At 57.1% G+C, this 27,772-nt stretch overlaps 2 protein-coding genes and 1 long non-coding RNA gene across 9 annotated transcripts; 2 read left to right on the top strand and 1 right to left on the bottom strand.

The window, feature by feature from the left end:
• Positions 1-724: 724 nt before the first annotated feature.
• Tmem161a (transmembrane protein 161A) lies at positions 725-7,819 on the top strand. Of its 3 annotated transcripts, none has more exons than XM_003465201.5 (12): positions 725-797; positions 3,512-3,615; positions 4,232-4,312; positions 4,453-4,550; positions 4,669-4,822; positions 5,168-5,316; positions 5,784-5,844; positions 5,926-6,069; positions 6,158-6,271; positions 6,345-6,519; positions 6,606-6,702; positions 7,233-7,819. In XM_003465201.5, exons 1-12 carry the CDS (start codon positions 795-797, stop codon positions 7,475-7,477), a joined length of 1,425 nt encoding a protein of 474 aa, XP_003465249.2. In that variant the 5' UTR covers positions 725-794; the 3' UTR covers positions 7,478-7,819. The 3 variants fall into 3 exon arrangements, with proteins under 3 accessions (XP_003465249.2, XP_063084095.1, XP_063084094.1); XM_063228024.1 differs by lacking the exon at positions 725-797 and adding an exon at positions 2,688-2,708; XM_063228025.1 differs by lacking the exon at positions 3,512-3,615 and having other exon boundaries at positions 767-797.
• On the bottom strand, positions 7,742-27,772 carry Slc25a42 (solute carrier family 25 member 42). Of its 5 annotated transcripts, XM_063228031.1 has the most exons (9): positions 27,644-27,772; positions 16,451-16,558; positions 14,353-14,454; positions 13,527-13,552; positions 12,775-12,941; positions 12,159-12,275; positions 11,511-11,662; positions 10,612-10,727; positions 9,254-9,423 (listed from the first exon to the last, which is right to left on the bottom strand). In XM_063228031.1, the coding sequence occupies exons 1-8, from the start codon at positions 27,729-27,731 to the stop codon at positions 10,630-10,632; spliced, it is 858 nt and encodes a 285-aa protein (XP_063084101.1). In that variant the 5' UTR covers positions 27,732-27,772; the 3' UTR covers positions 9,254-9,423; positions 10,612-10,629. The 5 variants fall into 5 exon arrangements, with proteins under 5 accessions (XP_063084097.1, XP_063084098.1, XP_063084101.1 ...); XM_063228027.1 differs by lacking the exon at positions 10,612-10,727 and having other exon boundaries at positions 7,742-9,423; XM_063228028.1 differs by lacking the exons at positions 10,612-10,727; positions 27,644-27,772 and adding an exon at positions 27,508-27,636 and having other exon boundaries at positions 7,742-9,423.
• LOC134470960 (uncharacterized) lies at positions 17,886-23,980 on the top strand. Its single transcript, XR_010040249.1, has 2 exons — positions 17,886-20,085; positions 23,403-23,980. It is a non-coding gene; the product is annotated as an uncharacterized LOC134470960 (long non-coding RNA).

Genomic DNA, 27,772 nt, shown 5'->3' with positions numbered 1-27,772 from the left:
CGCAGATCTAGTTGGGTCAGAGGTGAGCGACAGTCATCAAACACCAGAACTTCTGCCAAGCCCAGGTTGGGGTCACGTGTCTGTCCGTCCGGCTGCTCGGGAGGCTGAGGCAGGAGAACGGCAAGCTCGAGGCCAGCTTAGGCAACTTGATGAGATTCTGTCTCAAAATAAAATGAGCTCGCGTCCTCCATTCTCATTGGGAGCACTGAGGTACAGTGATGTTGAGTCTCCGATGTGGGGCTGGAGACTTAGCTCAGTGGCGCAGCGCCTGCCTGGCAAGCATCAGATCCTGAGAGGTGGGCCTTTAAGAGGCGGAGCCTCAGTGAAGTCATGAGGGCGTGGCTTTAGAGGCTATATTAAGATCCTTGTCCCCTGCAGGGAGCCGTTTGATTCTAGTTACAAAATAACAAAAGAAAAAAACAAAAACAAAAACAAAAACAAAAACAAAGCCATGTGTGGTGGCGAATACTTGTATTCCGTGTAAGGCAACTAAGCCTTACCGTGATGTGGACAAAATACTCGACATCCGTATATTTGGAGCAGTTTCCGTGGGCTCAGGCCAAGCTCGGCCACATGGGCGTCCCAGGCAAAGTCCAGACTACAATTGGGGTCGGACCTCACGCCAACGCGTTAAGACTACAACTTCCGGTATGCATTGCGAGCAATTGCTTTGTGATTGGACAGTCTTAAGCCTGTTGATTGGTTGCGCGTGATGCTCATCAGACAAGAGTCGGAGTTTAATTGGTCAGTTCTAGCTGCGGGCGGTGCCCGTGCATGGAGTTCCCTAAGGAGACATGGTGAGTGTCCCGCTGCTCGAGAGGTTCCCCTGCGGGATCCAGGGAGACACTGAGGGGACGGATTCTCTTCGTGGGAATCGAAGACTATTGGGGACGCAGGATCGCGCTGGGGCCTTGGTGCCTTCTGTGAAGGCGCAGGGGTCGCTGAAGGAGGGCCTCTGAGGAGCCTACAGGGATCGTGCCCCTAAGCCTTCTAAGGTCGTCCTTTATTTATTTACCTATGCATACAGTTTGATACATTTATTTATTTAAGCGCTTGAGACAGGGTCTTGCTGTGTCATTCAGGCTGGCCTCGAGCTCGCAGCGATCCTCCTGTCTCAGCCTCCCACGTGCTGGGCTGACAGGTGTGCACCCCACAGCTGGGCTTTTCTGTGGGTTCTTGCAAACCTCTAGGGGCGCTTTAGGTACTTTGAGGCTGCAGAACCCTATGAAAAAGAGTGAGGACTTGTGCGCGTTTGGAGTCCGCAGAGATGAACTCAAGTCTGGCTGGATCCACTCTGGGAACAAGAGTCCATTGGGGAGGACCCTGGGGACATAGGAGCGCACGTCAGGCTTAGAGGGTCCCCGAGAGATGAGGCCAGGCCATGAGGTCGGGTGACTAGGGACGGAAAGGGACTGGGGTGCGCAGCGTGCTGGTCCAGGACTTTTGCAGGGGTGAGGGGTGCTGGCTGAGGCTGCGGAAGGGCGGTGGTGGGCGGGGTTGAAGGTGGGACCTGGTTCTGAGCGGGACCGCGCTCTCAGGCGGGCGACACGCAGGAAAGCACCCCTGATTTTTAGCAGTCTTGTATTCCAGGAGCCCGAACCTGGGAAAGGATTTTGCGGGATGGAAGTCGGCAGGAGCTGCGGGCTGGGGCCGGGGATGTAGTTCAGCGGCGCGGCACTTGCCTGGCAAGCGCAGGGCCTTGAGTTCGATTTCTGATACCAAAAAAGCAAAAACCAAAAACGAGCTCTGGGCCGGCATGGAGCCGAGTATAGGGCGTGAGCAACTGCCCGGTGCTGCCGGGAAGCCTTAGCAGAGGAAGCAGCCTGTTTCCCTATTCGAGCCTAGGTGAACCAGGATGGGAGCGAAGGGACCCCTGCTTATGAGCTGCAGAGAGAATTAGGGGTTCATCAGCATGGTCGGGACAGCCAACAGCAGGATTCGGGGGACAATGGTAGGAGGGTTCGGGGGTCTCTGGGGCAAGACGTGATGCTCTGCTGGGGTCACCCAGGAAGGCAGAGGGACGCTGCTGGGGTGCCCCAAGTCCTGGAGCAGCGTCACTGAATGGGGCCCCTGCCCTGCTGCACTGGGATGGGTGGGACCTCGAGCCCCCCCGGGAAGTTGGCACCTCAGCCTTATTTTAGTACTGAGAGTTTACCTGTTCCAGGCACAAAGCAGTGCCCTTTAGCCGACTTCTTATGTTTAAATTGTTTTTTTGGGGGGATGGCTCCCTGGGAGCCCAAGGCCGCGTGCTTCTTAAGCCCAGGCTCTAACCCTGAGCCGCACCCCAGTCCACCTCGTCATTTTTAGGGGGTGTTTTGTTTTGTTGAGACCCAAGCCAAGGGCTTCACACACTCTGGGCTACATCGGTTATTTTAATGGTGGATTTCTGAGAAGTCATTCTGAGTGAACTTTTCCTATGAAATGTAGCATTTCCCCCCAAGCCATAGAAAGGAGAAAATGAAAAGTAAAATGAGTGTATTTTACCTGATTAAAGGGTTATTTTAACCATAAATTAATATTAATATTAATATTAAGGTAATGGTTTTTTATTTCAGTTGTTGTTTGTAGCATCAGAATAGTAGATGGCTCTCCAGAGTGCTTAATCTTCCCTAATTACATAATTACTGTGAGCAAATTGTTATTTACTGTGTTCAGGCAGGAACCCCCGGCTTCAGCTTCAAACTGTGTTTTGCATTAGTGCTTAAAAGGTCAGTACTGGGCAGAACTTGTCAGTTGGGCTTGGAGGCTGAGGCAGGAGGATACCCATGAGTTTGAGGCCAGCCTGGGCCACATAGTTCAAAGCCAGCCTGAACTACATAGCGAGACCCAGACTCAAAAAGACAAAACAAAATAAAACATCAAAATCCAGCATGGTGGCACTGCCCTAATCCCAGCACTCAGGAGTCTGAGTCAGGAGGATCACTGCCAGTACACTGGGCTACACATAGTTCAAAGCCAGCCTGGACTACATAGGGAGACCCTGTCCTCAAAAAACAGAACAAAACTGGGCTAAAAAACCAATCACAAAGTGTAAGGCTTTATAGTGAACCGGGGAGCAACCCAAAGTGTAGATGGCTTCCCAAGGAGGCAGTTCACAGAGGGAACACTGAAAGAAGGCGTGGTCCCTGGAGGGTCATTTAAAGCAGGGGTGGGGGAGGCGGTAGTGTGGGGTACGCGAAGCAAGGTAGGCAGCGCCCTATTTCCGAAGGAGAAAGTGCAGTCCCAGATCTGAGGCAAAGGCCTGCTCCAAGCCGGTCCATGCCTGCTCCCCAGCCGCCCAGCCAGCCCTTTGCGGAGGAGCTGCTGGGTCCTGGTGCCTGCGTGGGGCTGAGTGAAAGTGGGGGGAAGGTCTCAGCCCGAGTCCCCTCCCCAAGATGCCACCCAGCCCGGCCGGGGAGCCTGCCCTCCGCCGCCTCTTCCTTCTTGCATGGCTCCTCTATAAATAGCCTGGATTCTGGAGGAAGGGAGCCGGCTGCCCGGCGCACACTGCCCGTCCTGTCCCCTCCCCCAGGCCGTTCTGGGCGTGCAGCTGGTGGTGACGCTGTTCACAGCCACTCTCATGCACAGGATGGCTCCATACTGCTCCTTCGCTAGATGGCTGCTCTGCAACGGCAGGTGAGCCTGCCGGTGACCCAGGCTACGCCGGCGGGAAGCAGCCGGGAGAACTCCGCCCATAGTGGGCGGGGCCACAAGAGCCGGCCTCTCGGTCCCAGGGATCCACCCACCCCCAAACTAGTTGTGTTGGGTTTTCTTTCGTTTTGTTTTTTGAGGCACGGTCTCGCTAAACAGTTCAGGCTGGCCTCACACTCACTATGCACCTAGGCTGGTCTCAAACTCTCCTGCTTCAGCTTCCCGAGTGCTGGTATTGTATGCGTGTATCACACCCACCCAGACTAGGGGTATTTTTGAAACTCGCTACTGCGAGGATGTGACCACACCCGGGGAGCCTTCTCCACAGGCGCCACCCTACCCAACTTCCCAGGCTCCAGCCTTCTCTTGCCCATTTCTGGGAATCTGATGGAAACCAAAATCTTCCTCACATTCAGGGTGTCCAGGACCCCCGAGAGCACTGTGCGTGGCTCCCCAAATTTCCTCTCCCTGCGGCAGCCCCAGCAACCGCAGGGCCTTCTGGTGGGGGTCCTCCTTGGCCCAGGGCGCCAGTTTCAGCACTCGGGTTTGGGGGTCCCTGCTTTCCCCTCTTCCCTTCCGTTGCCCCCATCTTTGCCCTCAGTCTCTTTCGATACAAGCACCCGTCGGAGGAGGAGCTTCGGGCGCTGGCAGAGAAACAGAAGCCCCGAGGCCGGCGGGATCGGTGAGTGACCCCACGGACTTGGCTTTCCCAGGCTTCGGGGCAGCCGTGGAGGGCCCCACCCCAGGCAGCCAGGAGCTGGCGCCCCAGTGAGGAGGGCCTGGCCTCCGATCTCACCCCGCCCTCTTTGCCCCACACCTCAGACGGCCCAATGGCCCCGGTGATGAGAAGCCACTGCTGGTGCCCCGGGATGTCCCGTTACAGCTGGAGACCTGCCCCCTCACCCAGGTGGACACCGTAGGTAATCTGTCCCTGGCCCGACACAGCCCTCCTCGGGCCCTAGTCAGCACCCCCAGGGGACGCCGGGTGAGAACACAGAGGGGAGGGGGACAGCGAGTGGCTGAGCCTGTGCCCTGTAGTCCTGCGATTCTTCCTGGAGTATCAGTGGTTCGTGGACTTCTCGGTGTACGCGGGCGGTGTGTACCTCTTCACCGAGGCCTACTTCTACCTGCTGGGTCCGCGGGAGGCCAACATCTCCGTGTTCTGGTGCCTGCTAATCGTGGCCTTCTCCATGTATCCTGCCTGCCAAGCTCGGGGATGGGGCGGGAGGCTTAGCACAGCCACACCCCACCCAGCCCTTTGGAGTCTCACTAGGTTGCCCAAATCAAGCTTGAACCTGGGACCCTCCTGCCTCAGCCTCCAGAGTGCCGAGTGACAAGCGTATGCTCCCACACACCTGGTTCTTTTTCTCTTCTTTGTGTTCTGTGGTTGGAGTTCCTAGCCCCTGCCACCATCCCAGGAGTAGACACCCAAGTTCACACTCTATCTGGGGCCCTAAAGCCAGGCCCAGGCCCCTCTAAAGAGCCTCGATGCCCTGGGCTCCAGAGGGAATGACAGCTGGGTCCTTAGCTACACCAGCAAGGTGCTCGCGACACTGACGCAACTGTACTTCAGCGTGCAAGGTGGTGAGCGGGCTGTGTGCTGTGCCTCCGCCTTCCTCTTCCTCCTCCTGGCCATGCTGGTGCAGGCAGTGCGGGAAGACGTGCTAGAGCTGGGCCTGGAGCCGGGTACGTAGGGGGCGCCCCAGGCGAGGGGTGGGGCCTGGTTTCTCCAGCACCACTCAGCAGGTCCAAGGGGAGAGCGCCTCACGTGCCTCAGCCTCACCCAGGCGCTTTCGGGCCACTCACCTCTCTCTCAGCCCTGCAGCCCCACATCAAAAATGTACCGTTTTACTTCGATGTTGAGCCACCCTACCAGCACTTCAGTTGATTTATGTTTTAATTGTCTTTTGTTATTTTTGTTTTTGAGACACTATTGCGCTACGTGGCCCACGTTGGTCTTCAGCTCAGCAGGGGATCCTTCTGCCTCTGCCTCCTGTTGAGTGCATGCCAGAGGCCCTGGGCTCAGTCCCCAGCACCAGGCACCCGTGTGCCTGCACAGGCCTGGCCACCACCGTGCAGGGTGTAGGGGCGGGAGCGGGCATGGAGGTGGAGTTTGGCGAAACAGGACCTGCTCTTTCTTCCCTGCTGCCCAGGCCTGGCCAGCGTGACCCAGAACCTGGAGCCGCTCCTGAAGCAGCTGGGCTGGGACTGGGCGTGAGTGCTGGGCAGGGGCAGGGGTGGGGACCTGCCAGGGCCTTCCTGGGTGCCCTGACCCTGAGCTGTTCGTGTTCCCAGGCTGCCTGTGGCCACCGTGGTCATCCGCGTGGGGCTGGCCATGGTGGGCTCCGTGTTGGGTGCCTTCCTCACCTTCCCTGGCCTGCGCCTGGCCCAGACCCACCGTGATGCGCTGACCATGGCAGAAGACCGACCCCTGCTGCAGTTACGTGGCCAGCGGTGTGGGGGTTCGGGTGGGGGCTCGGCACCATGGGACTCAGGGTCTCACCCAGGGTCCCTGTCCATGCCCCAGGTTCCTTCTGCACACCAGCTTCCTGTCTCCACTGTTTGCCCTGTGGCTCTGGACCAAGCCGATCGCGCGGGACTTCCTTCGTCAGGAGCCCGCCGGGGCATCACCCCGGGGCCTGTGCGTGGGCACAGGTGGGGTGGGGCCGGGGGTTGTCCTGCTGCAGATCCCCTCACCACCTCTCTCCGTGTAGGCTGTCAGACTCGGCCTTCGACTCGCTGCGCCTGTGGGTACTGGTCGTGCTGTGCCTGCTGCGCCTGGTGGTGACGCGGCCCCACCTGCAGGCCTACCTGTGCCTAGCCAAGGCGCGAGTGGAGCAGCTGCGCAAGGAGGCCGGCCAGGTGGAGGCGCGCGAGATCCAGCAGCGGGTAGGGAAGTATCCAGGCGTGGAGGGCGGGGTGGTGCCCGCGCGGGCCGGGTCCTCGCACAACTATCTCGGCCCCCTGCCCACCAGGTAGTACGGGTCTCCTGCTACGTGACAGTGGTGACCCTGCAGTACCTGACGCCGCTCATCTTCACGCTCTACTGCACGCTGCTGCTCAAGTCTCTGGGTGAGGGGCTGGGCCTGACCGTGTGTGGGGCCGGGAGGAGGCGGAGCTTCGGGCAAGGCCGCCACTACTGGAGGCGGGGCCGGAGGGGGGCCTAAGCTTGAAAAGGCGTGGCCTGCGATAGGGCGAGGCTATAGCTGTTGGAGAAGGGGCGGGGCCTGGAGGAGCTGTAGGGGGAGGGGCGGGGCCTGGAGGAGGAGGAGCCTCGGGTCGGGCAGCGCACTGCTGGGGTTGAGTGGAGGCTGGGGTAGTATGGGGCTCGAGCTGTGCGGGGGTGACCTGGGCGTAGGGAGGAGGAGCCTCAGGTCGGCTGACCACTGCTGAGGCCGTGAAAGCGGGGTAGCCCGGGGACCGGGCGAGAGGAACCTAAGCGGAAAGGGGCGTGGTCTGTAGTGGGGCAGGGCCAGAGAAGAGGCCGGTAAGGAAGGGTGGCACCTGGGGCGGAGGCAGAGCGGGCCCAGGTTGGGACTGGGATGCTGCCGCAGGTGGACCTGTCCTGTGTCCGTCCACAAGCCCTGCACCCCCTCCAACAGGCTGCTACTCTTGGGGCCTAGGCCCAGCGTCCCCGCTGTCGGTGGCCCCATCCTCAGCCAGTGCTGGCCACCTGGAGGACGAGGCGCAGCGCACAGCAGCGGGCATCGCAGCGGTCCTTCGAGGCCTGGCGACGCCCCTGCTGTTCCGCGGCATCCTGGCCTTCCTCATCTGGTGGACAGCTGCCTGCCAGCTTGTCTCCAGCCTCTTCGGCCTCTACTTCCACCAGCACTTGGCGGCCTGCTAGCCGCACCCCCAACCGTCCTGGTCCTGAAGTGAGGGTCCGGGCTGCCACTCTGCATGCCTCAGCGTCGTCTGCAGCTCCTCACCGAGTGCAGTGGCGTGCCTGCGGCCCCCTCGAATTTAACACCCCAGCTGGGGGCGGGAGGCTGCGAAGCCCCTGTCCCCGGGTGGACGCGCATTGGCTGAGCCAAGGCAGCTGCTCTTGGGAATGGAGCAACCACCGTGTGCGAATGGGATCCACGTGGTGGAGTGCATGACCAAGCCCAGGGAGAAGTCATTTAGGTTTTTATTAAATATACTCTCTTGGCACAAACCTTTAAAATATAAACATTATATATAAACAAAATGTCTTCATGGCATTAAAATACAACTCCATACCAGGCCCAGCGCCCAGTGTAGGGTGGCTGCAGGGACCACCCGAGGAAGGCACATGGGCCTGTGGGTCCCGGGGACCCTGAGGCCACATCTGTCACGCTCAGCCTGAGGCCTGAACAGGGGTAAAGCCAGCCCTCAGCCTGGTGTCACCTGCCTGAGTGAGCCAACCCTTCAGTCCTTACCTGCCCAGCCGCCACCATCCTAGCACACAGAGCCCCAGCCTCTCCTGCTCAGTCTGGGCTCTGCAGAGTTGGACAGAGACAATGTTCCTTCCTCAGCCACATTGGCTGCCTGGGCCCTTGGTGACAGGCAGGGGACACATGCAAGGAAAGCCGAAGGGCCCTCACAGCCACAGATACAGGCAGCAACGTCCTGGTCACAGTGTACTCGGGCCAGCCCACCCATTAGGATCCCAGCTTCAGGTGGCAACCGTGCCACAACAGGGTGGCACCCAGCAGGGCTTTGGTGGGGACAGAGCCAGGTTCACAAGGTCACATCCAAAAATAAAGTCAGTGTCATTAGGAAACACTGTATGGGCCCTTGTGGTACCTGGAAGGCCCAGGAGAACTAGCCAGATGAGCTGGCTGGGGGGGTTTCTGTGACCCCCCAAGCCTTTCACACTCCCCACCCCACTGTCTGGGGGGCCCCCTCCTGGGAGGGTCAAAGACACCAGGGACCTCCATTAGATCACCCCTTGGGGACCTCATGTGGTTCCACATCAGAGACAAGACCCCACTCAAGTATGGGGTTGGGGAGGCATGAGTGTCAAGTTGTGGCATCTGATGGAGCAGGGTGTGCATGGCCTGGGTGCTTTTATCCTGCAGCACCCCCCCCCCCAGGGAGCAGCCCTGAGCCCAAGATGGCTCTAGCCGTGGTCCAGTCATGGGGCCCTCGTGGGGAGGTATGAACTGGATCAGGAAGAATGCCTGCTCCTGGGAGACCTGGGGACCCTGGGAGAGGGTGTGAAGGTGGACAGACGGATGGGGAGTGGCCAGTCCTGTCTTGGAGGGGCCTGCGGCAGGCACGCACTCAGATCAGGATACAGGGACAGGAAGGCTCCACCCCCCTGCACGGGGTCAGCAGCATCTCGAAGGTCACAGCGCCACAAGGATGAGCGGCCCCTGCCAACACCTTCGGAAGGGGCGGTCTCAGCGACAGTGTCCTCTCAGTACTGCCTTGGGGGCTGCTCCGAAAGCCCAGGGCCCTCACTGTCCAGCGTGGCCCAGCGGCACAGTGGTGTCTGCAGGCTCCAGCGCCCAAGGGGCCTCTAGCTCCGCAGGTGCCGCAGCAGGATCTGCATGAGGTCGAAGGTGGTGAAGCTGATGCCCACGGCGATGGGGCCCTTGAGCCAGTTCATGCTCAGGCCCTTGTAGAGGCCGCGCACAGCACCCTCCTCGCGCACGATGGCCCGCAGCGTGCTCAGGATGGAGCCGTATGCGTGGCCTGTGACGCCGGCCGTCTGCATGCGCCGCCGCACCACGTCCAGCGGATACGAGGCCGATTGGCCAAGGAGACCGGCACAGGCCCCGAAGATCATGCGCTCGAAGGGGTAGGGCTGCCGGCCACCACCGTACTCTGTGGGCGAGGGGCGAGGATGTGAATGGCTGCCAAGGGGGGGGTGCACGCAGGCCTATCTATGTGTGCACCCCTAGCGCCCACGTCGTTGTCGTGGAGCTGGGTTTTTGTGGTTCTGGGGACGCAACCAGGGAAGGAGCCACACACACGAGGCAAACCCGCACCCCGAGATCCACCCCGGCCCGATGCCACGCGTAAGTCACGGCAAGGTAGCCTTCGCACTAGTATGCACGGGACCCCACTGATCCTCGGGGCCTGGAACTATGGAGGACGATAAACCACACATGTATATATGGGGAGGTGGGGGAAGACTCGCACTGGGATCCACCTGCAGCCCTGTTTTTATTTTCTGACAAGGGATCAGCGGAGTGTGGTGGTGCACCCCTGTAACGCCAGCGCTCAGGAGGATGGCTGTGAGTTCGAGGCCAGCCTGGGCTACACAGCGAGTTTAAGGTCAGCCTACACTACAGAGCAACACCCCGTCTCAAACTACCCCCCCCAAAAACAACAGACAGGAAGGGTCCCACTAGGTTGCTAAGTTGCCCAGACTGGCCTTGAACTTGCAATCCTCCTGCCTCAACCTCCCAGGTTGGTCATCATGCTCAGCAATATAATAGTTTTTTATCTGTTATATACACTTCTCTAAGATATATATATATATATATATATATATATATATATATATTTTTTTTTTTTTTTTTTTTTTTTTTTTTAATAAGGACTGGAGAGTGCCAGCGGGTCTCGAACCACCGGACTAATCGGCCCGGGAGGTTGGAAAGCCAGACTCGAAGTAACCACTGGGCTAAAGCCAGCCCCACTTCCCTATGATAAAGCTTAACTTTTAAAAGCAAGCACAGGAAGAGTCACAATAACTGGTAACAAACAGAATTATAACACAATGACACGTGAATGCGGTCCCCCCTTACTACAGCTGTGGACGCAGCTGGGGACCCAAGCACCTGCCTGGAATGTGTGCAGCCCTGGTTGGGTTCCATCCCAGCACCACCCAAACCAAACCAAACCAAACCAAACCAAACGTCCTGTTCCACAAAGTGAAACCCTGGAGTCACTGCCCACCGAATGGAAATTTTTTTTAAAAAACCCTTCCTGGGGCCTGAACCTTCAGAGATGACTTCTTTGAAGTTTTACCCTAAACAGCTCTGCAGAGCGCCTTGGAGCCGGCTTTACCTCGGGTTAGGGTTCCGTTCAGGGCCCTAGGGCACCGAGCTTGCGCACCCAGCAGCGGGGAACTGGAGCTCCACAGAACAAGCAGCCAACCTGTCCCCAAGCCAGCACCACGGACGCTGCGGCCAAGAGGGAGAGGAGCAGTGCCAAGGATCACCAGCTGTTGACTTTGGCTGGTTTTGTTTTTTAACAAAACACACCTGGGCCGGCAGGACAAAATGCTGCCACCTGTTCACAGCGGGCGCAGGGAGAGCTCAGGCTTGTCATGTTTCAGGCTCCCTCTTTGGTAAGCAAGCTGAGCAGCGTAGAGTGGGGGTCCTGTGGACTTGATGCCTGCATGTCCACAGACCGGAAGTGCTCCAGTCCGCGGGGCTCCAGGCCTCTGGCCTCTGCAAAGTCGATGTTCAAATGCAGCATGAAGCCAGTTTAGCTACTGAGAGGCTGAGGCAGGAGGATCACAAGTTCCAGGGTGGCTTGGACTAGACAGCAAGACCCTATCTCAAAAATCAAACAATCAAGGGGCTGGGGATTTAGCTCAGCGGCATAAGCACCTGCCTTGCAAGCAGGCAGTCGTGAGTTCGATCCCCGGTACCGATAAAAATGAAAAAGACAAAAAAAAAAAAAAAAAATCAAACAAACAGGGCTGGGGATTTAGCTCAGTGGCATAGCACCTGCCTGGCAAGCACGAGGTCGTGAGTTCAATCCCCAGTTTCGGAAAAAAAAAAAAAAATCAAACAAAAGCAACCCCAAACAAACATAAACCCCAGGTATGTAAGACTTGAACCCGGGCCCCCAGAAGTGCCTGGACAATAAGCTTCTACTGCTGTGGACTTTGGGTCCTCAGCTGGGTTCACCCAACGGGACTTGGTCTTTCTTGCCCGGCCCCTGGGGCGACCCCTCACCTCGGTGCAGGCTCTTCAGCGTCTCATAGGTGAAGAAGCTGAGCCCGGCATAGGGAATGACGCCCAACACAGTGGGCGTGAACCCGTGGTACAGCGTCTTCAGCCCCTCTTCTCGCGAGATCCGGGCAAAGACGTGGAAGATGTTGCTGTACCTGCCAGGACAGCAGACTAAATGGGCAGAATCAGTGATCCACTTGCTAATCTCTGGCTCCTCCTGAGGCCTCTGGGCCTGGGTCTGGCTTCCATGCCTTTTTTGCTGTTGTTGTTGGTCTTTTGCGGATCAAACCCAGGAGCACTCTACCCCGGAGCCACATTCCCACCCCATTGTTTAGACCAGATCTTGTGAAGGATCTGAACTTGGAATCCTCCTGACTCAGCCTCCTAGGTGTGTGCCACCATGCCTGGCTTTTGTTACTGGATTTTAGTGGATCTGTGCCCAACTCAAGGAGACCCTTGGTTTGCTCAAAGTCGGGGGCTAGGGGACTGAGCCCGCAGACCCCGCAACAAGCACACCAGGCCTGGCCCTGGGCCCAGGCAGGATTGGGGCGCAGATCTCAGCAGCATCCTCTGCACTACACGAGAACCCCACCCCCACCTCTGGCCAGGTCCGAGCAGCATGCAGAAGGGACCTCACCCCACAGGACTTACATTTCCTTCGGGGTCACAGCCATCCTGGCCCGGACCAGGTCCAGAGGGTAGGTGAGAGAAGCAGCAGTGGTTCCCGCCAGCGCGCCTGCGAGGAGGCGAGGCCACGGGGGCAGGGCCCTGACCGGGAGAGGAGACCGGGCGCTGGGGTGCGCAGAGACCCCGCGAGGATGCACCCCCACCCCACCCGCGCGGGCTAGGTGTCCAGGGCGGTTGATTCTGAGATTTGCAGGGCCTGCTGCGTCTTTCCCGTCCCTACAGGAGTGCAGGTTCCACCTAAGTCCTGGGGACAGCAGTCCACGGCCCGGGCCTCGGGCTCGGTGTAGAGGCGCCGTCAGGGTCCGAGCAAAGGAGCAGCTCAGGGACCAGAACTCGACAACCCAAGATGCAGACCAGAGGCTAGGGGCGGGGCCTGGTCTGGAAAGCAGCGGTCAAGAGGGATCGCGCAGAGAAGGCGGGGTCAAGGGGCGTGTCCTAATAGAGGGACCTGCAATAGTAAAGGCGGGGCCTAGCCTGGAAGGCGGGTCGAGGGGGCGTGCTCTGGTAGAGGGGCGAGGTCTGACAATTAGGCCCATGGGCGGGACCTAGCCAAGGGGCAGGGAAGTGGGGCGGGGCTCACTCTCCGCGGAAGCCATAGTAGCGCCCCAGCACACGCTTGTACTCCTCATGCGCGCTGAACTGGATGGCAGCGTAGGGCACCACGCGCACCATGGTGGCCGAGTTCCCGCGCCACAGGCTCAGGAAGCCCTCGTTGAGGTAGGTGAAGTAGAGGACCCGAAAGGCCTCCTGGGGGAAAGGGGAGAGGTCATCACCCTTCCGCCTCGTTTTCAGAACAGCCTAAGACATCACCTGCTTAGCTCTGCTTCCCGCCTGGGGTCCTCCCCACAAGCCCTGGGCCCCCGGAGCTGCGCAGCGAATGAATGGAGGCCCGGTCTGCAAGGAAGAGTAAGCGTGATGCACATGGCATTCCTGGTGCTAGCTGGTGGCGCGCACGTAAAATTCCCTGCACTCAGGGAGGCTGAGGCAGGAGGTTGCAGAGTTGGAACACAGTCTGGGCAACTTAGCACATAAAATAAAAATGAAATGGGGGGCTGTGTCTGTGAATGTAGCTCAGTGCAAAAGCCCTAGGCCCCATCTCCAGTACAAAAAAAAAAAGATAAGAGTTCTTCAGCCGGAAACTCCTGACTGCATTTAACTGTAAACCACAGATGAAGGCAGGGCTCAGCACCACCCCAAAAACGTGAGAAGGTCTCTTAACTCCCCGGGTGAAAGATCAAGCCGAGGGGCTGCTGGTGCATGGAAGGAAGGAAAGGGGAAAGTGGCCCTGCCCGGATCACCCTGCACCTTCTCTGCCGCCCGGGGCCAACTCACCTTGGCAGAAAACCTTTTTGAAGACACTGAAAGGAGAAAAAAAAAATAAGAGGAAGACTGAGACACAAAGGACAGAACTCCAGCCAGTGCCCCCCTCAATAACAGGGTCTGTGGTCCCCAACAGGGACCTCATCCTCCTTCACCCTCAGCACCCCTGCACGGCTAAGGTCTCCACTGGCCCAGCTCTTGGGATCTGCACTCAGCGCCCCATCCTGGCTTGGACTTCCTGCACCAGCAGCCACCAGCCACCAGGTGGGGGGAGCCCTGGTCCCAAGCGCGCTCGCCCACCTTGGCTCCAGAGCTCCTGCCTGCCCGCCCACCACCCAGCTGTGACAGAGGAGGACCAGTCCAGATGATGGAAGCCCTGGTGTGTGATGTCCCCCACCTGGCCCTGGACAGGAAGCAGTGACCATTGATGTGACAGGCTAAGGCATCATCTCAGGTAGCGCTGACACTGGTCAGCTCCAGAGAGATGGAGCTGGCGTCTGCGCTGGGTACAACTGTGGCCCTCCCCAAGGGACCTGACTTGCAGTCAGGCTATTGGAAAAGGTGGTCATTGAAGTGATATCTGTAGGACAAGGGGGCCCACAATCCAATCACAACAACACGTGGAACGCCACCAGCCCAGACTGCCTGGACCCCACTCCAGGCCAAAAAGGGCAGGAAAGACCCTCCTGGGTGCTGGAAGAGGCAGGCATCTGTGAGCTCCTAGTGTCCAAAACCACTTTTGTCCACTGAGCTGCCTGGCTTCCAGGACTCAGTGACAGTGGCTGCAGGACAGAGCTGCCCAGTGCAGCTTCCAGAGGGGACAGAGAGCAGTGCGTACCTTGGAAGATGATCTTGGTCCGGTCTAGGGGGGCCACCGCCGTCTTGGCAAGTGCACCAGCTAGGGCGCCAGATAACAGGGAGCTCAGCACTTGACGGTGGTCTCTCTGCAAGGGGACCGGGCAGTATCAGCAAGGAGAGGAGGGGGACAGTCCCCTCACCGCCACCCCCACCCCGGTTGTCAGAACAGGGGCCTGAGAGGTGTGGCAGGATGCAGCAAGGGGCCCTGGGGTCTGTCCATCTGTCCCTGGCCTCTATTGGTCTCATCTCAGGCTCCTGGTTTTGGGCCCACAAGTGGACAGGGGACCCTGATGGCCGAGGCCCCATCCCCCGAGAACCTTGCTCCCTGCCCAGCCCATGTGCCTGTAGCAGGGCAATGTCATGCCAGGTCCCAAGCGAGTCTGAGGTCTAGACAGGGGCAGGAGAGCAGACCTGATGCCTTTACTCCCGCTCAGTCCTGGGGACAGAATCCTGGGCCATGATGTGGAGCTGCAAGCCACCCCATTTGCTGGTCTGAGCCAGGATCTCACTACACAGCCCTGGCTGGTCTTGAACTGGTGGCAGCCCTCCCATCTCAAGGTCACAGCTGTGTGACCCAGTGCCCTTTTTAAATTTTGAGATAGTGTTGCTAAGTTGCCCAGTTGTCAAGCCTGGGCTCAAACGTGTCATCCTCCTGCCGCAGCCTCCTGGAGTACTGGGACAAGAGGTGGCCTCTAGACCTGGGTTGGCTCCCAGTCCTGTTCCATGTGTGCTGGTGGCCCTGTGACCCGCCCCACCCTCAGCCTATGGAACTCAGGAGCCCCTCCCCCATACCTCCAGTACCCTCTCCGTGGGCCCAGCCCTCCCTAAAGGAACAAAATCCACAGTGAGTACAAATTTCTAAGGGTGAATTCTGGGGTCGGTTCCATCTCCTCATCTTTGGGGACTCCTGCGGGTCATGTGGCAAAGACAGTGGCTCCCATGTTTTTTGGGCTATTGTTTTTGAGACAGTGTCTCACTATGTAGTTCACACTGGCCTCAGTCTCCCAAGTGCTGGGATCACCACGTCCAGCTCCCTGGGGATATAAGAGGTATGGGTGCTTGGGGGTTCCCGAGGCAGCTCTGAATGCAGGCTGCCCCCAGGAAGGGTCACAGAGGCAGCCCTGTCCGAGTGTGGACAGGTGCCAGGCACAGAGGCAACATACCTTGTCTGCTCCCGAGACCTCCTGCACCAGCCCTGTCTCAGGAGCAGCATCCCTGACCTTTATGACCTGCCAGCTCTGCTGGGGACCAGTGAGAAGGCCACATCATGCTGGTTCAGTGGCAGCTGCAAGCCCTGGGGCAATGACTGTGACTTATTCCCACACTGGTGCAGCTCAGGCAGGTGACCCACAGGTGGACCTTGAAAATGCTCACTCTTCCTTTGACACTAGGGGGCGCTGTGTGGCCTCTCTGGTTCAACCTCCTTCGGCCCTGGGACAGTGGCTGGGCCATCCTAGTGTGGCTGTGCAGGCCGTGGAGAGGACATTCCTGCCTGGAAGGCCCAAACCACCCAGGTCACTGAGCCCTTTTGCCAGCCTGCTGCTCCTGGGTGCCATCAGGGACTGGGGGAAAGGTGAGGAGGCCCAGAGAATGACTCCAGCCCAGCCTTTGACCCTGCGGACTTTGTGAGCCGCCCTCGGGCCCTGCTCTGGCCCTGGTATCAAGGCTGTGGGGCTAGGCCAGCCGGTGCCTCTGGTTCCACCAGGAGAAGCTAAGTGAGGATGTTTCAGCCCTTAGTGAACAGAGACACCGAGTTTTCTTTTTTTTCTGTACTGAGGATGGCACCCAAGGCCTCTGCACTGAGCTCCATCCCCAGTGCTGTTCCTAAAACACTTTTTGTTTTGAGACAGAATGTTGCTGAGTCACTAAATCGTCCAGACTGACCCTCCTGCCTCAGCCTCCTGAGTGCTGGGATTACAAGGAGTCTCTGCCTTTTCACCAGAACTGTCTGGTTTCCTGTCACCCGCAGGGCCTCAGGTGGAAAAGAGGGCGGCCAGTGTCTCCCCACCCTCCACCCTGGGATGTTGCCAGCCAGGGCACAGATGCAAGGGTGAATTTTGGGGCAGGGGGCAGGTGACTTGCCTTGGCGGAGGGCAGGACGGTGTCTGCGTCCTCATGCAGGCGCATGGAGGCTTCCTTCATGCCACTCCCCATGCCGGGGCCTCCCGTGGCGGCGCCTCCTTGTCCTGCGGAAAGAAGGGCATGAGCCAGGCCTCCCTGTGTGGCCAAGGATGCCCTTGCATGTGACAGTGACTGTGATTCTCTGACCCAGTACCTGCAGAGCAGGCTGACCCAGAAGGCCGAGGTCACACAGTGGGGCTGGTGGCTGCGGGGACAGGTTGGGTGTCCACTTGGTCTTTGGCAGCGTGGCTGGGCCTGGGGAGCCAGGGGAAGCTCTCGGGGTCCCTGACCCATGCATTCTAGTTGTGTGGGAGCCATGGGGCACCGCTCAACAGCACAGTTGGGCTTAGCGGGGCTCTGAGCTCTGCTGCTAGTACCCTAATTACAGCTAACGGGGGTGCCTGAGCTTCTATGCATGAGGCAGCGGCAGGTGACAGCAGCCAGCCATTGGCACTGGAGTGTAACCCCAAGAAAACTTCTGGGCACGGGCATGGGCACAGGAAGGCCGCAGTGGATGGCTGTCCCCAGCAGCAAGGGACAGGGGCCTGCCACATGGGTCCTGGCAAGGAGGCTGAATCTGTGAATCACAACCTCCGCTCAGGAGGCCAGGGTCAAAGGTCCGCCTGGGCTCTGACAGGCTCCAGGGAAGGTACCTGCCAGAAGAAACCTTAGGAAGTAGAAGCGAGGTCACAGAGATGGCCTCGAAGGGGCTGCTGAGATCCCCACTCTTCCTCCTGCTCCCCCTTTTCTGTGAGGTACCGAGGCCTTTGCAATAAGCTCCATCCCCAGCCCTTTTTATTTCTTACTTGAAAACAGGGTCTCAGTAGGTTGCTAGGCGGGGCTGCAACTTTCAATGCTCCCGCCTCAACCTCCCAGGTACCAGGACGACAGGTATGTGCCCCCAAGAACCTGACACTTGGAGAAAGGGCCTTCACACATGTCACTGAAGGGAGCCCGTGGACAAATGCACCACTGATTCCAAGCCAATGACTCAGTGTCCTTAGGAGACACAGATGGGGAGGCCGAGAAGGGGGCCAGGGGGTGTCCTGATCAGACGGGACCCACGGGCCTGCCTTTCTCTGGAGCCTGGCCCAGCACCAGTACCTGGAACCCCAGGACAGGAAGTGTTTGTTTACTGTGGTGCTGGGAATGGAACCCTAGCCTGATGCATGTCACACAAGGACTCTCCAGGTCCTTAAAGAACTATAGAATTGCTGGGTGTGGTAGCGCACCTGCAGTCCCCACACTCAGGAGGCTGAGGCAGGAGGATCATCATGAGTTGCATCGAGTTGCAGGCCAACCTGACATGCACAGTGAGACTCTGTCTCAAAAAAGACCAAAAAAACCCAGTGACTATATATATATGTGTGTGTGTGTGTGTGTATATATATATATATATATATATTATATTTAAAATTTATTTTACTTTACTTTTAATTTTTTGAGACAGGATCCAGCTGTGTAGGCCAGGCTGGTCTTGAACTCACAGTGATCCACCTGCCTCAGCCTCCCAAATGCTGGGATTATAGGTGGGCATCAGCAGGCCCGGTGGAATGTAGGGGTTTTTGAAAGCTTATTATTATGTGGCCATGCATCGCACTCGAATCCACCCCACCACTTTGCACGCATGCCCGCCCGCCTCCTGCAGTAGCTCTGGAGTGCTCCCTCCTCAGGGTCTCCAGCCGCATTTTCCGGGCTGCCTCCATGTCCCAATGTAGTCTGAACGTTCCCACATCAGTCATCTCGACACTGGGGATGGCAGAGTGTGACAGTGGCCACTGCACTGAGTCCAGCGGCTGAGGACAGATGCGATGTTGCATTTTTTTGAGGTGTCTTTCTGTTGGACAGTGTTCACTGAGCTTTTATACACAGGAGATTACAGCTGGTAACCGGGTGCCCTTGACATGTGAGGAACTTCACAGCACACCCCATAACCTCCCCTGTGCATAGAGCCCGGACCAAGCCCTGAGGAGCAGCACAGGGGCAGGCAGGAAGTGGGAAGCCCAACACTGTGCCTGGGCTGTGCAGTGTCACACTGCCCGTGAGGAGACATCAAACTTTTTTTTTTTGTCTCTTTCCTTTTTATCAGTACTAGGGATCGAACTCATGACTGCCTGCTTGCAAAGCAGGCGCTTATGCTGCTGAGCTAAATCCCCAGCCCTGAGACATCAAACCTAACGGCCAAGCAGCTGCGCCTTGACCAGTCCAGGTCCCAGTGCGCAGCCAAGATGCTGACATTGAAAGAGAATGCAGGGAACTGGGAACCTGGGGAGCTCAGATCAGTGCCTGGGAAAGTTATTCCCCAATACAATGTCAGGAGAAGAAACAATGTGATGAACGCTGGGAATGGGGCCGGTCTCCCAGCCATCAGGCAGCTGAGGCAGGAGGGCTGCCATTTGAGGCCCACCGGGACAACTGTTCAAGACCCTGTTTTGCAGTAAAAAGGAACGAGGGTGTCACTCTGGCAGAGCCTCTGCTGAGAATGTGTGGGCTCTGGGTCCCTTCCCCAGCAAGAGGTGCTTGCCCACAGATGGACGATAGCATGGACGGGACAGGACAGGATAGGGGGCTGAGAATCAGGTGGGTGGGGTGGAGAGGCAGGCGCTGGACAGCCTGGAGCAGCAGCTGGGGCCTGACCACCCACCGCTGGGCCAGAGGGGCTGCCCAGGAGACCCAGGAGATGGAGGTTCAGCCAGCCCCTCAGGAACTGCAGACCTCCTGCCCGCCTGGAGCTTGAAAGGCAGGGGTCACTGCCCCAGGGGCCCTCAGAGCAGAGACCACAGTGGGCCTTGCACAGCCTGAATACTCAACAGCCTCCTTCCTTAGTCTGCACCAGGGACGCCCGCAGCGGGCGCATGCTAGGCACAGGACAGGAAGGGCTGGACTGGGGCATGCTGCCTGCACCCCCAGGTTCCCAGCAGCCCAAACCAGGTCACATGGGAGATGATCCAGGTGGGCTTAGAAGTGAACAAATGCCTGCATCTGGGCTGGGCAGCTATATGGTCACAGCCCCAGTGCACCTTCTGTGTCTGTGTCAAACATAGCAACCTCTTCTCCCACCACTGTCCCTGCAGCAGTGAACTGTGAGGACCAAGTGTGCCATAACCATGGGTGACGCAGACTGGCTTTAGGAGGACTGGCTGGGTCTGAGGACACAAGGGGCTCTGCTGTCACTCGGTGTCCCTGAGGACACAGGGCTCCTCCCAAGCCAGCACACAGGACCTGCTGGGGCTGGAGGCGCCAGGGGTCACCTGGTCCTGGCTACTCTGGGTAGGCTGCGAAGGGTCAGGCTTCATGCTCGAGAGGCGCTCAGCATATGTCTGCGGGCATCTCCCCCGCATCCTGTTTAGTGTCAGTCATTTGTTCACAGGCTCGGCAGGAACGTGAACGCTGGACACTGGCCCATGCGGTCCCATGATGAGCCACCTCGGGGACAGGACTCAACTGTGAATATGGAACTCACGGGTGTCTCACACACAGCTCAAGCCTGGCATGGTGGCACACGCCTGGAATCCCAGCACTCAAGAGGCTGTGGCAGGAGAATCCTGAGTTCAAGGCCAGCTTAGCAAGACTCTGTCTTACAATATACAATGTAAGCGCCAAGGGCCCTGGGGCGGCTGGGTGGCACAGAGCCTTCCTGCCTGCCCTCCCCAGCGCCTTGGGAAAATAACAGAGATGTGCCCCAAGTGCCACCCAAAGCTGGGCACAGACCCCACTCCTGTCACAGTGCCCTATGTGGCAAAGCCCCGGCATTGGCCCCGAGTTAGACACTGCAAGCGATCTGAGGACAGCTTATGCACGAGGGCCAGGTGGCTAGGCAGTGGGCGCCCACCTGGCTCCAGAGGCCCCAGGTTCCACATGTGGCACCGGGGCAAAGACAGCCAAGGTCTTAGCAGACATGTGGCAACATCGAGGACAGAAAGTAGAACAAACAGGGCCTGACAGGTATGCAGGGCGACAGGAGGGAGCTCCTCACAAGTGTAGGGTGAACGGCCCACTGGGGACAGGTGGCAGTGATGGTCATGCAGTGACGTGGGTGTCCATGATGCCACTGACCTGCACGCTGAACTTTCAAGTACAAGGTGGCTGGGAGCAGTGTGCGGACACGTGTGCCTGGGTGCTCTCTGGGAGGCTGAGGTGGGAGGATCGGCAGTCCCAGCCCAGCCCAGGCGTCTCTGAGATGTACTGAGACCCCATGTCAAAATTTAAAAAAATTTTTAAGAGCTTGGGGATACAGTTCAGTGTGATGACCTCAAACAAATACATTTTTTTTGGTACCGGGGATCGAACCCACCACTCACTCTTGCTGGAGAGGTGCTTATGCTGCTGAGTTAAATCCCTGGCCCCATAACAAATAAATATTAAAAATCAAGCATTCAGGTTGTCCTGGAGCCTGCGGCATCACCGTGGAATGGCAGGGCTGCCCGGCTCTCAGAGGGCCTCCCTTTCCAGGGCAGGGGCAGCGGGCATGGGAGGAGGCCTGGGACACACCTGCCAGGGACCCTGTGTGAGCACAGGGACTCCGGGCCCAGGGCCTTCCCATAGGGGAGGTGCTGCGGGCAGCCTTGGCCGCCACAGGCTGGCACCTGTGGTCAGGCCCCACTGTTGTACAGGGGAGGGCAGCCAGGTGGTCATGGCGATGCACTCGGGGTGGCCACAGCCCAGGGGCAGAGTGCACATCTGGCATGCTGCAGTCCTGCATCCCAAACTGGGTACTGCCCTACCAAAAGCCCTAACACCCCTTTTTTATTTTTCATTTGGGGACAAATTCTTGCTGAGTGTTTAAGTTGTCTTGAACTTGCCATCTTCCTGCTTCAGCCTCCCAGAGATATGTACCCCTGTGCCTGGCAAGGCCTAAATTCTTGCAACACGAGGCCCAGTATGGCACTGTGCACCGAGTCAGCCTTCAAAGTTCTGTGCTAGATGAGTAAATTCCTGGGACATACTAAATTCTGCTTTGGCTGCATTTTCCCACACCAGCATACTCCTCTGCATCCTTCAAAGCCCATCCTAAATGTTCCAGCCTCACTTTCCCCTAAAGTTAGTTGCTCTGCCCTGCAATAAGCATTCAGTAGTTCTCTGCCGCACTCACTGTGACAGGTCACTCTCTTCTCACCTCTGCCAGTAGCATGAGTGTCCCTGGCTGATGAGGCCCTGCTGCTTACCCAAGAACCACTGAGTAGGAAATGCCCCTGCCCCCTGGCTACCTCCAAGCCATGCCTGCCTGTGTCCCTGTGCTTCCCTCATCACCTCTTGCCTGGCAATCTGCCTCTGTGTGCTGTGCCCTGTGCCTGGCCTGAGGTTCCCCACCCTCTCTGACCCAGAGCAGCTGCTCCAGGCTGAGCAGGAATGGCACCGAAAGCTGAGGTCCCACCCTGAAGTCTCCATCACAGTGGCATGTGACCCAGTTACCCTGGCACTGAGCCCCTTAGACAGGCATTTCCTGGACCACTTGTGGCAGACACTGAGGATGAAGCCAGGCCCACAGCACTCAGGGAGGTTGAGGCTAGAAGACCCCAGGTTTGAGCCCAGCCTGGGCAACTCAATGAACCCATATCAAAAAGCAGAAAGGGCCAGGGATGGGGATCAGTGGGGAGAGCCTGGGTTCCACCCTCAGGGTGTGAAAACTTGGAGATGAGTAGCTATGTGGGGACCAGGCCTATGCACGTGCAGACACCCGGCCTCCTGCTCTGCAGGAGAAAAGTATGGAGAAACATTGTGTCCAGTGGAGCTGGTGGAATTTGCACAAACAATGCAGCTGAACAACTCAGCAGTCAGCTTTCCCAGCATATCAGGCTCCTGATCCACCTGTGTTCTACACAAACACTAGGGCCCTGCTGGTTAGAGACTAACTTCAGCACTCTGGAGGGCAAAGTCAGAGAGTCTCCATGAGTTTGAGACCAGACTGGGCTAATAGTGAGTTCAAGGCTGGCTTGGGCTACATAGCAGGACCCTGTCTCAAAAACCTATAATCCCAGCTGAGATAAGAGGCTGAGATAAGAGGATTGCTTTGATTTGGAGGCCAGCCTGGGTTACATAGTGAGTTCAAGACCAGCCTGAACTACATAGTGAGAACCTATCTCAAAAAAAACAAAAAAAAAAAAAAAAAAAAAAAAACAGGCCAGGGATACAGTTCAGTGGCATACGCACCTGCCTGGCAAGCGCAAGGTCCTGAGTTTGATTCCCAGTATCAAAAAACAAAGCAAAGCAAAGCAAAACACAAAACAAAACAATACTCTGCCATTTTAGAGAAGGAGCTGTGACGGGTCCTGGAACTATTCTCGTGTGGTTCTGAGACATGACTGTCTTCACTTTCTCACCCCATCCCACACAAGGACATGTGACCAGAGATGGAGCAGAAGCTGCGATACTGCCAGGACCACTGCCCTGCGCGGGATACTGCAGCCCACCTCTCCCCCAGCTGTCTCACTGGGCATCTCTGGCCTCTGTGGGCCCTGGCATAGCTGGTTCCCACGCCCCAGCCCACACCTTCACTTTATAAATCGGGTGTGGCATGCCAGGTGTGGTAGCGCATGCATGTGATCCCACTACTCCAGAGGCTGAGGAAGGAGGATCACTGAGAGTTTGTGACCAGATCTTGTCTCCACACCCCCCTCCCCAATATAAATAAAAAAAAAGAAGTAGGACAATTTTTTTTGTCTTTTGGAAACAGGGTCTTGCTGTGCAGTTCAGGCTGGCCTTGAGCTCACTGAGTAGCACAGGCTAGTCTCGAACTTGCAAGGATCCTCCTGCCTCAGCGTCCCAAGTGCAGCATGCACAAGGCCCCAGGCTCCATCTGGAGCTCTGGAAAAGTAACAACTGTCCTAAACGAGTTAGTTGTAAGGATACACTATAGGATGCTGTGTGAAGAGGTTCTCACTCCTCTCTGGGCCTCCCTTCTCTCCACAGAACTTTGTGAGGACCCTAGAATCTGGGCGCTCAGCACTGGAGTCAAGAAGTCATAGCAAAAGGTACCCGGGGAGAAAACAAACACTGACAGCACATTTTAAAAATAGCACCGTGACCAGGGAGGGGTTACCGAGGGACAACGTCCTATTTCTTGACCTGGCCGCTAGCTTTATTCTTCTAACATCTTCTACTCCCACGTACACAATACAGATTTTAGGAAGTTTTTTTTATACTGCCACTGTGTGGCAGAGCTGGGGACAGAGCCCAGTGTGCACCCCAAGTCACACCTTGGCCCTGGCTGCAGCCTGGTTCTTGCAAAACCCAAACGAGTGGCCAGTTCAGGTCCAATCAGTGATCCTCTGCCAGCCTCCCCCCTGCTAGGCTGGCAGAGAGGGACCAGATGCTGCCTGGCGGGGGGTAAGGCCTGGCCTAGAGGAGAAACACAAAACAGGGCCCAGCCCCTGGCATCTGGTTTATCTCAATCTGACCCCACACTTGTCTTTTTTCTCTTTTAATTTTGGCTTGGTTTGGTTTGGTTTAAAACAGGCTCTCATTATGTAATCCAGGGTGGCCTCAAACTCAAAGAGATACCCCTGCCTCAATCTCTAGAATAGTGGGATGACAAACATGTGCTTCTATGCCCAGTTTCTGTGTGTGTGTGTGTGTGTGTGTGTGTGTGTGTGTGTATAACTAGGGATTAAACCTAGGAGTACTCTACCACTGAGACCTTTTTATTCTTATTGTTATTTTGGTTTTTTGAGACAGTATCTGGTCTCAAGCTCATAATAGTCCTCTTGTCTCAGTCTTCTGAGTTTTGGGATTATAGGCATGTGCCACCATGCCAAGCTTGGAGACTTTTATTTTTTGAGTAAACATCCTGCTAAGTTGCCTGGGCAAGCCTGGAATTTGCAATCCTCCTGTTTCAGCCTCCTGGTAGCTAGGATGACACATGTGCCACTATTCCTGGCTCCTGGTCTTTCTTTCGCTAGATGCAAGAGAAGAGAAAGCTGCTGGGGCTGTCGCTCCACAGGACAGCATGCACAAGGCCCTGGGCTCCATCTGCAGCTCAGGAAAAGTAACAACAGCTCAATGATTCTTCCAGATATCGAGACCTCTCGGGTGCCCTGCACAAAACCCCAAGCACCCCCTGGAATTAGCCTATTGCCCTCTGAGCCTGGGCTCATCCTGGGCACCGCTGAGGGACTCTCCTGACTCCTGAACTTTAGTCCAACTGGAAGAGAGACAGAAGTGTAATGTTTGATCCCCATGCCACGAGCCAGGACATCAGAGAGAGGCCAGGGATCAGAAGCCTTCCTGACTGTTTGTACCTCAGAGCCCAGACAGATTGGAATTTGATAAGAACTGAACAGAGGAGGAAATGGAAGCCCACCAGCTTGAGACACAGAGACCAGTGACCCCACGGCAGGTGCATCCTGGACCTGGCTCACACAAGAGGCAAACTGGACCTAAGCTCCAAGAACACAGTGTGCGTTTATATATTTGCCAACACGTAACTCTGTTTGCCCACATTCGTGACAGCAAAATACAGACAACAGCTTAAGCAATCACAGGTCAGGCACTGGTGGTATACACAATGAAATTCAATGCAAAAATGGCGTAATAAGCCTGATGTGGTGTCGCATGACTGGAATCCCACCAGCATTCAAAAGACTGAGGATCACTGCAAGTTTGAGGCCAGACTGGACTACATAGTGAGACCCTGTCTTTGGCCTGGGGATGTAGCTCAGTAGCACAGCGTCTGCCTGGCAAGCACAAGGCCCTGAGTTTGAGTCCCGGTATCAAAAAATAAATAAAAATACAACAAACCAATCAAAATACTTGGGAAGCTGAGGCAAAAGGATTGTTATGAGGTCAAGACCTGCCTAGGCTATAAAGTGAGCTCAAGGCCAGCCTGAAGTGCACAGTGAGAGCCTGTCTCAGAAGAACCAAAAGAGGGGCTGCGGATTTAGCTCAGCGGCATAAGCGCCTGCCCTGCAACCAGGCAGTCGAGAGTTTGATCCCTGGTACCGATAAAAACGAAACAGACCGGAAAAAAAAAAAAAAGAACCAAAAGAAAAAAACATCAAAATAAACAACAAAAAAAGTGGCTTAATATTTCTTGGAGGTGGTGCTGGTGCTGGAACCCAGGACTCACATGTGTTAGGTAAATGCTCTGCCATTCAGTACCACCCCAGCTCATGCAGAGGTTCAAGAGATAGAGACAGCTGGAGAGGGGGACATACATCTGTGAGCCCAGTACTCAGGAGGCTGAGGCAGGAGAGCTCAGCCAGTCGAATTTAGTGACTCAGCGAGACCCTGTTCCAAAACAAGGGCTGGAGACCTAGCTCAGTGTAAAGGCCCTGAGTTCAGTCCCCAGTACCGAAGAAAAAAGAGACAGATAAGATACCCACTCCCTACTCCAGTCAACAGGTACCTCTAGTAGAAAATCTATAAATTATTCCAAAAGGGGTACCCAGAAAATGACAGGGTTCAGGCAGGCAGAAAAAGACCTCCTTGGTCCCCACCCACTCTGCAATGGATGGGAACAAATCCTAGAAGGGTCTATCAGAGAGCTATGTCTCAGCCCTTACTTGTACTCTGAGGAATTTGTTTTGGTACCGGGGAGTGAACTCATGACCTTGCCAGGCTGCTGAGCAAATCCTCCGCCCCCAAACCTGTACTCCCCAGCAGGGTCTTGCACTAACTTGTCCAGGCTGGCTTCAAACTCACAATCTCCTGCCTCAGCCTCTCAAGTACCTGAGGTTACAAGAATGCACCATCACACCCAGCCTGTTTCATTTTTCAGTTGTATGCCCTTTTGCACAGTTTTATTGAGCATGTGTATGTATGTGCATGTGTGTTTACTTATGTACATCAATTACACTGTCAAAGTTCAACTATGTAGGGATTGGGGATATGTATTCACAAGGTCCTGGGGTTTATCCCCAGAAATACAAAAAAATTTGAGCACGTAATACACACATCATATATATGTATATAAAATGTTCATACACAGAAATGTGCACCACACACTCCTACATGCATACACAAGCCTGAGCACACCCCAGCCACATCTGCTTAAGTTGGACGGAAAACCCCAAGGAACTTGGGCAGGAGCAGGGCAGCTGGAGGTGGAGTGAGCCTGCGGAACTTTCCAGTACTGTGGACGCAAGCAGACCTGTTGGCACTGCAGACGCCTTCCAGGGAACATCACTGCTTTTCAGCGAGGACAAAGCCACCAGCCTCCTCCTACGCTGTGCACATGCAAATCAGACTGGAGGGGACATGAAAAGTTCCAGCAGAATCAACCCCAGGTCCACACCGGGCTGCGGCCTCTCGGTTCAGCTGTATGTGTGCAACCTTTACTCATTACCCTAGCAGTGTCTCCTGGCTGGCTTCACGGCGCTCCTCCAAAGGCCACAGGGATCCTGTCTCCTCCGCCCAGCAACACCCAGATGCCCAGCGGCATCCAGATGCCGAGCCTTCCGTACCCCTCCCGGGCAGGAGATGCAGGCTCAGGCAGCTACCCAGGGTCTGCCCCTCGCTGCTAAGCCTTTCCGGATCGGATCGGTCAAAGTCACCACTCGCGAGAAGCCCGGGGGCAGGGTGGCGTTCTCGTTGGCAGCCACCCCCCCCATAGACGCAAAGGATGGCAAAAGCGGGGCGTCCACAGAAGCGGGTGGCCAGACTCCGGCTCAAGCGGGAGTGGGCTTTGGTGTGGGAAGGGCACGTTGTGGCCCTGGGGGAGGGGGACGGTGACAGCCGGGCACAGACCTGGGCGCACCCAGGAGAGAGCGAGAGGTGGGGGCCCCAGAAAGGTCAGTGAGGAGACGGGCAGGCAGGGCGCGCCAGGCGAGATCACAGCCCCGCTGTGGACCGAGGCCGAGCGCCCGGGCAGGGTGGGCTCGAGCCGGAAGTGGGGCTGTCACGGACCGGCACGGTCTCTGGTGTCTGGGGTTCGTGATCCGGGGTCAGGTGGAGGTGCCCAAGTGAGATGGGATGTCAGTGCGGGGCGCGACCTCGGGGTCGAGATGTCAGGGCGCGAGGCTGAGCAAGGGGGGCTCGGGGCACCACACGCCAGGGCGGGGGTCGGGGACACTCTTACCTCTCCACCCCCGCCACGCAGCTGTCGCGCCACATCACCCTCTCCCCCGCCCTGGCCCACGTGACGAGGCCAGCGCGCCGCCTCGGCTCTGCCTGACAGCGCGATCCCCCGCACCGCGTCCCTGCGCCCAGCTCACCTGCCCCGACGCGTCGCCGCCCGCTCTGCCGCCACAGCCCCGCCTCGCGAACGCCCGGCGCGCGCCCTAGGAGGGGCCCACACCGCATTCCTATTAGCTGCCTGCTGACCAATCAGAGCTTGCGGCGGT

The sequence above is a fragment of the Cavia porcellus genome, unplaced genomic scaffold (assembly GCF_034190915.1).
Source record: "Cavia porcellus strain 051 isolate PalLab524CR breed Dunkin Hartley unplaced genomic scaffold, mCavPor4.1 scaffold_17, whole genome shotgun sequence".
Lineage (NCBI taxonomy): Eukaryota > Metazoa > Chordata > Mammalia > Rodentia > Caviidae > Cavia > Cavia porcellus.
This window is presented reverse-complemented; position numbering and strand designations above follow the sequence as displayed.

What these genes read in the sequence shown, in the direction of transcription:
- Tmem161a (XM_003465201.5), top strand. An exon ending in CTAATCGTGGCCTTCTCCAT is followed by an intron (nt 4,823 to 5,167) that starts GTATCCTGCCTG and finishes TAGCTACACCAG; the next exon opens with CAAGGTGCTCGCGACACTGA. An exon ending in GAAGACCGACCCCTGCTGCA is followed by an intron (nt 6,070 to 6,157) that starts GTTACGTGGCCA and finishes TCCATGCCCCAG; the next exon opens with GTTCCTTCTGCACACCAGCT.
- Slc25a42 (XM_063228027.1), bottom strand. Translation starts at nt 27,731, where the DNA reads ATGCGGTGTGGGCCCCTCCTAGGGCGCGCGCCGGGCGTTCGCGAGGCG. An exon ending in GACCAAGATCATCTTCCAAG is followed by an intron (nt 13,553 to 14,352) that starts GTACGCACTGCT and finishes TTCTCCTTTCAG; the next exon opens with TGTCTTCAAAAAGGTTTTCT. An exon ending in TACTATGGCTTCCGCGGAGA is followed by an intron (nt 12,276 to 12,774) that starts GTGAGCCCCGCC and finishes TCTCCCGGTCAG; the next exon opens with GGCCCTGCCCCCGTGGCCTC.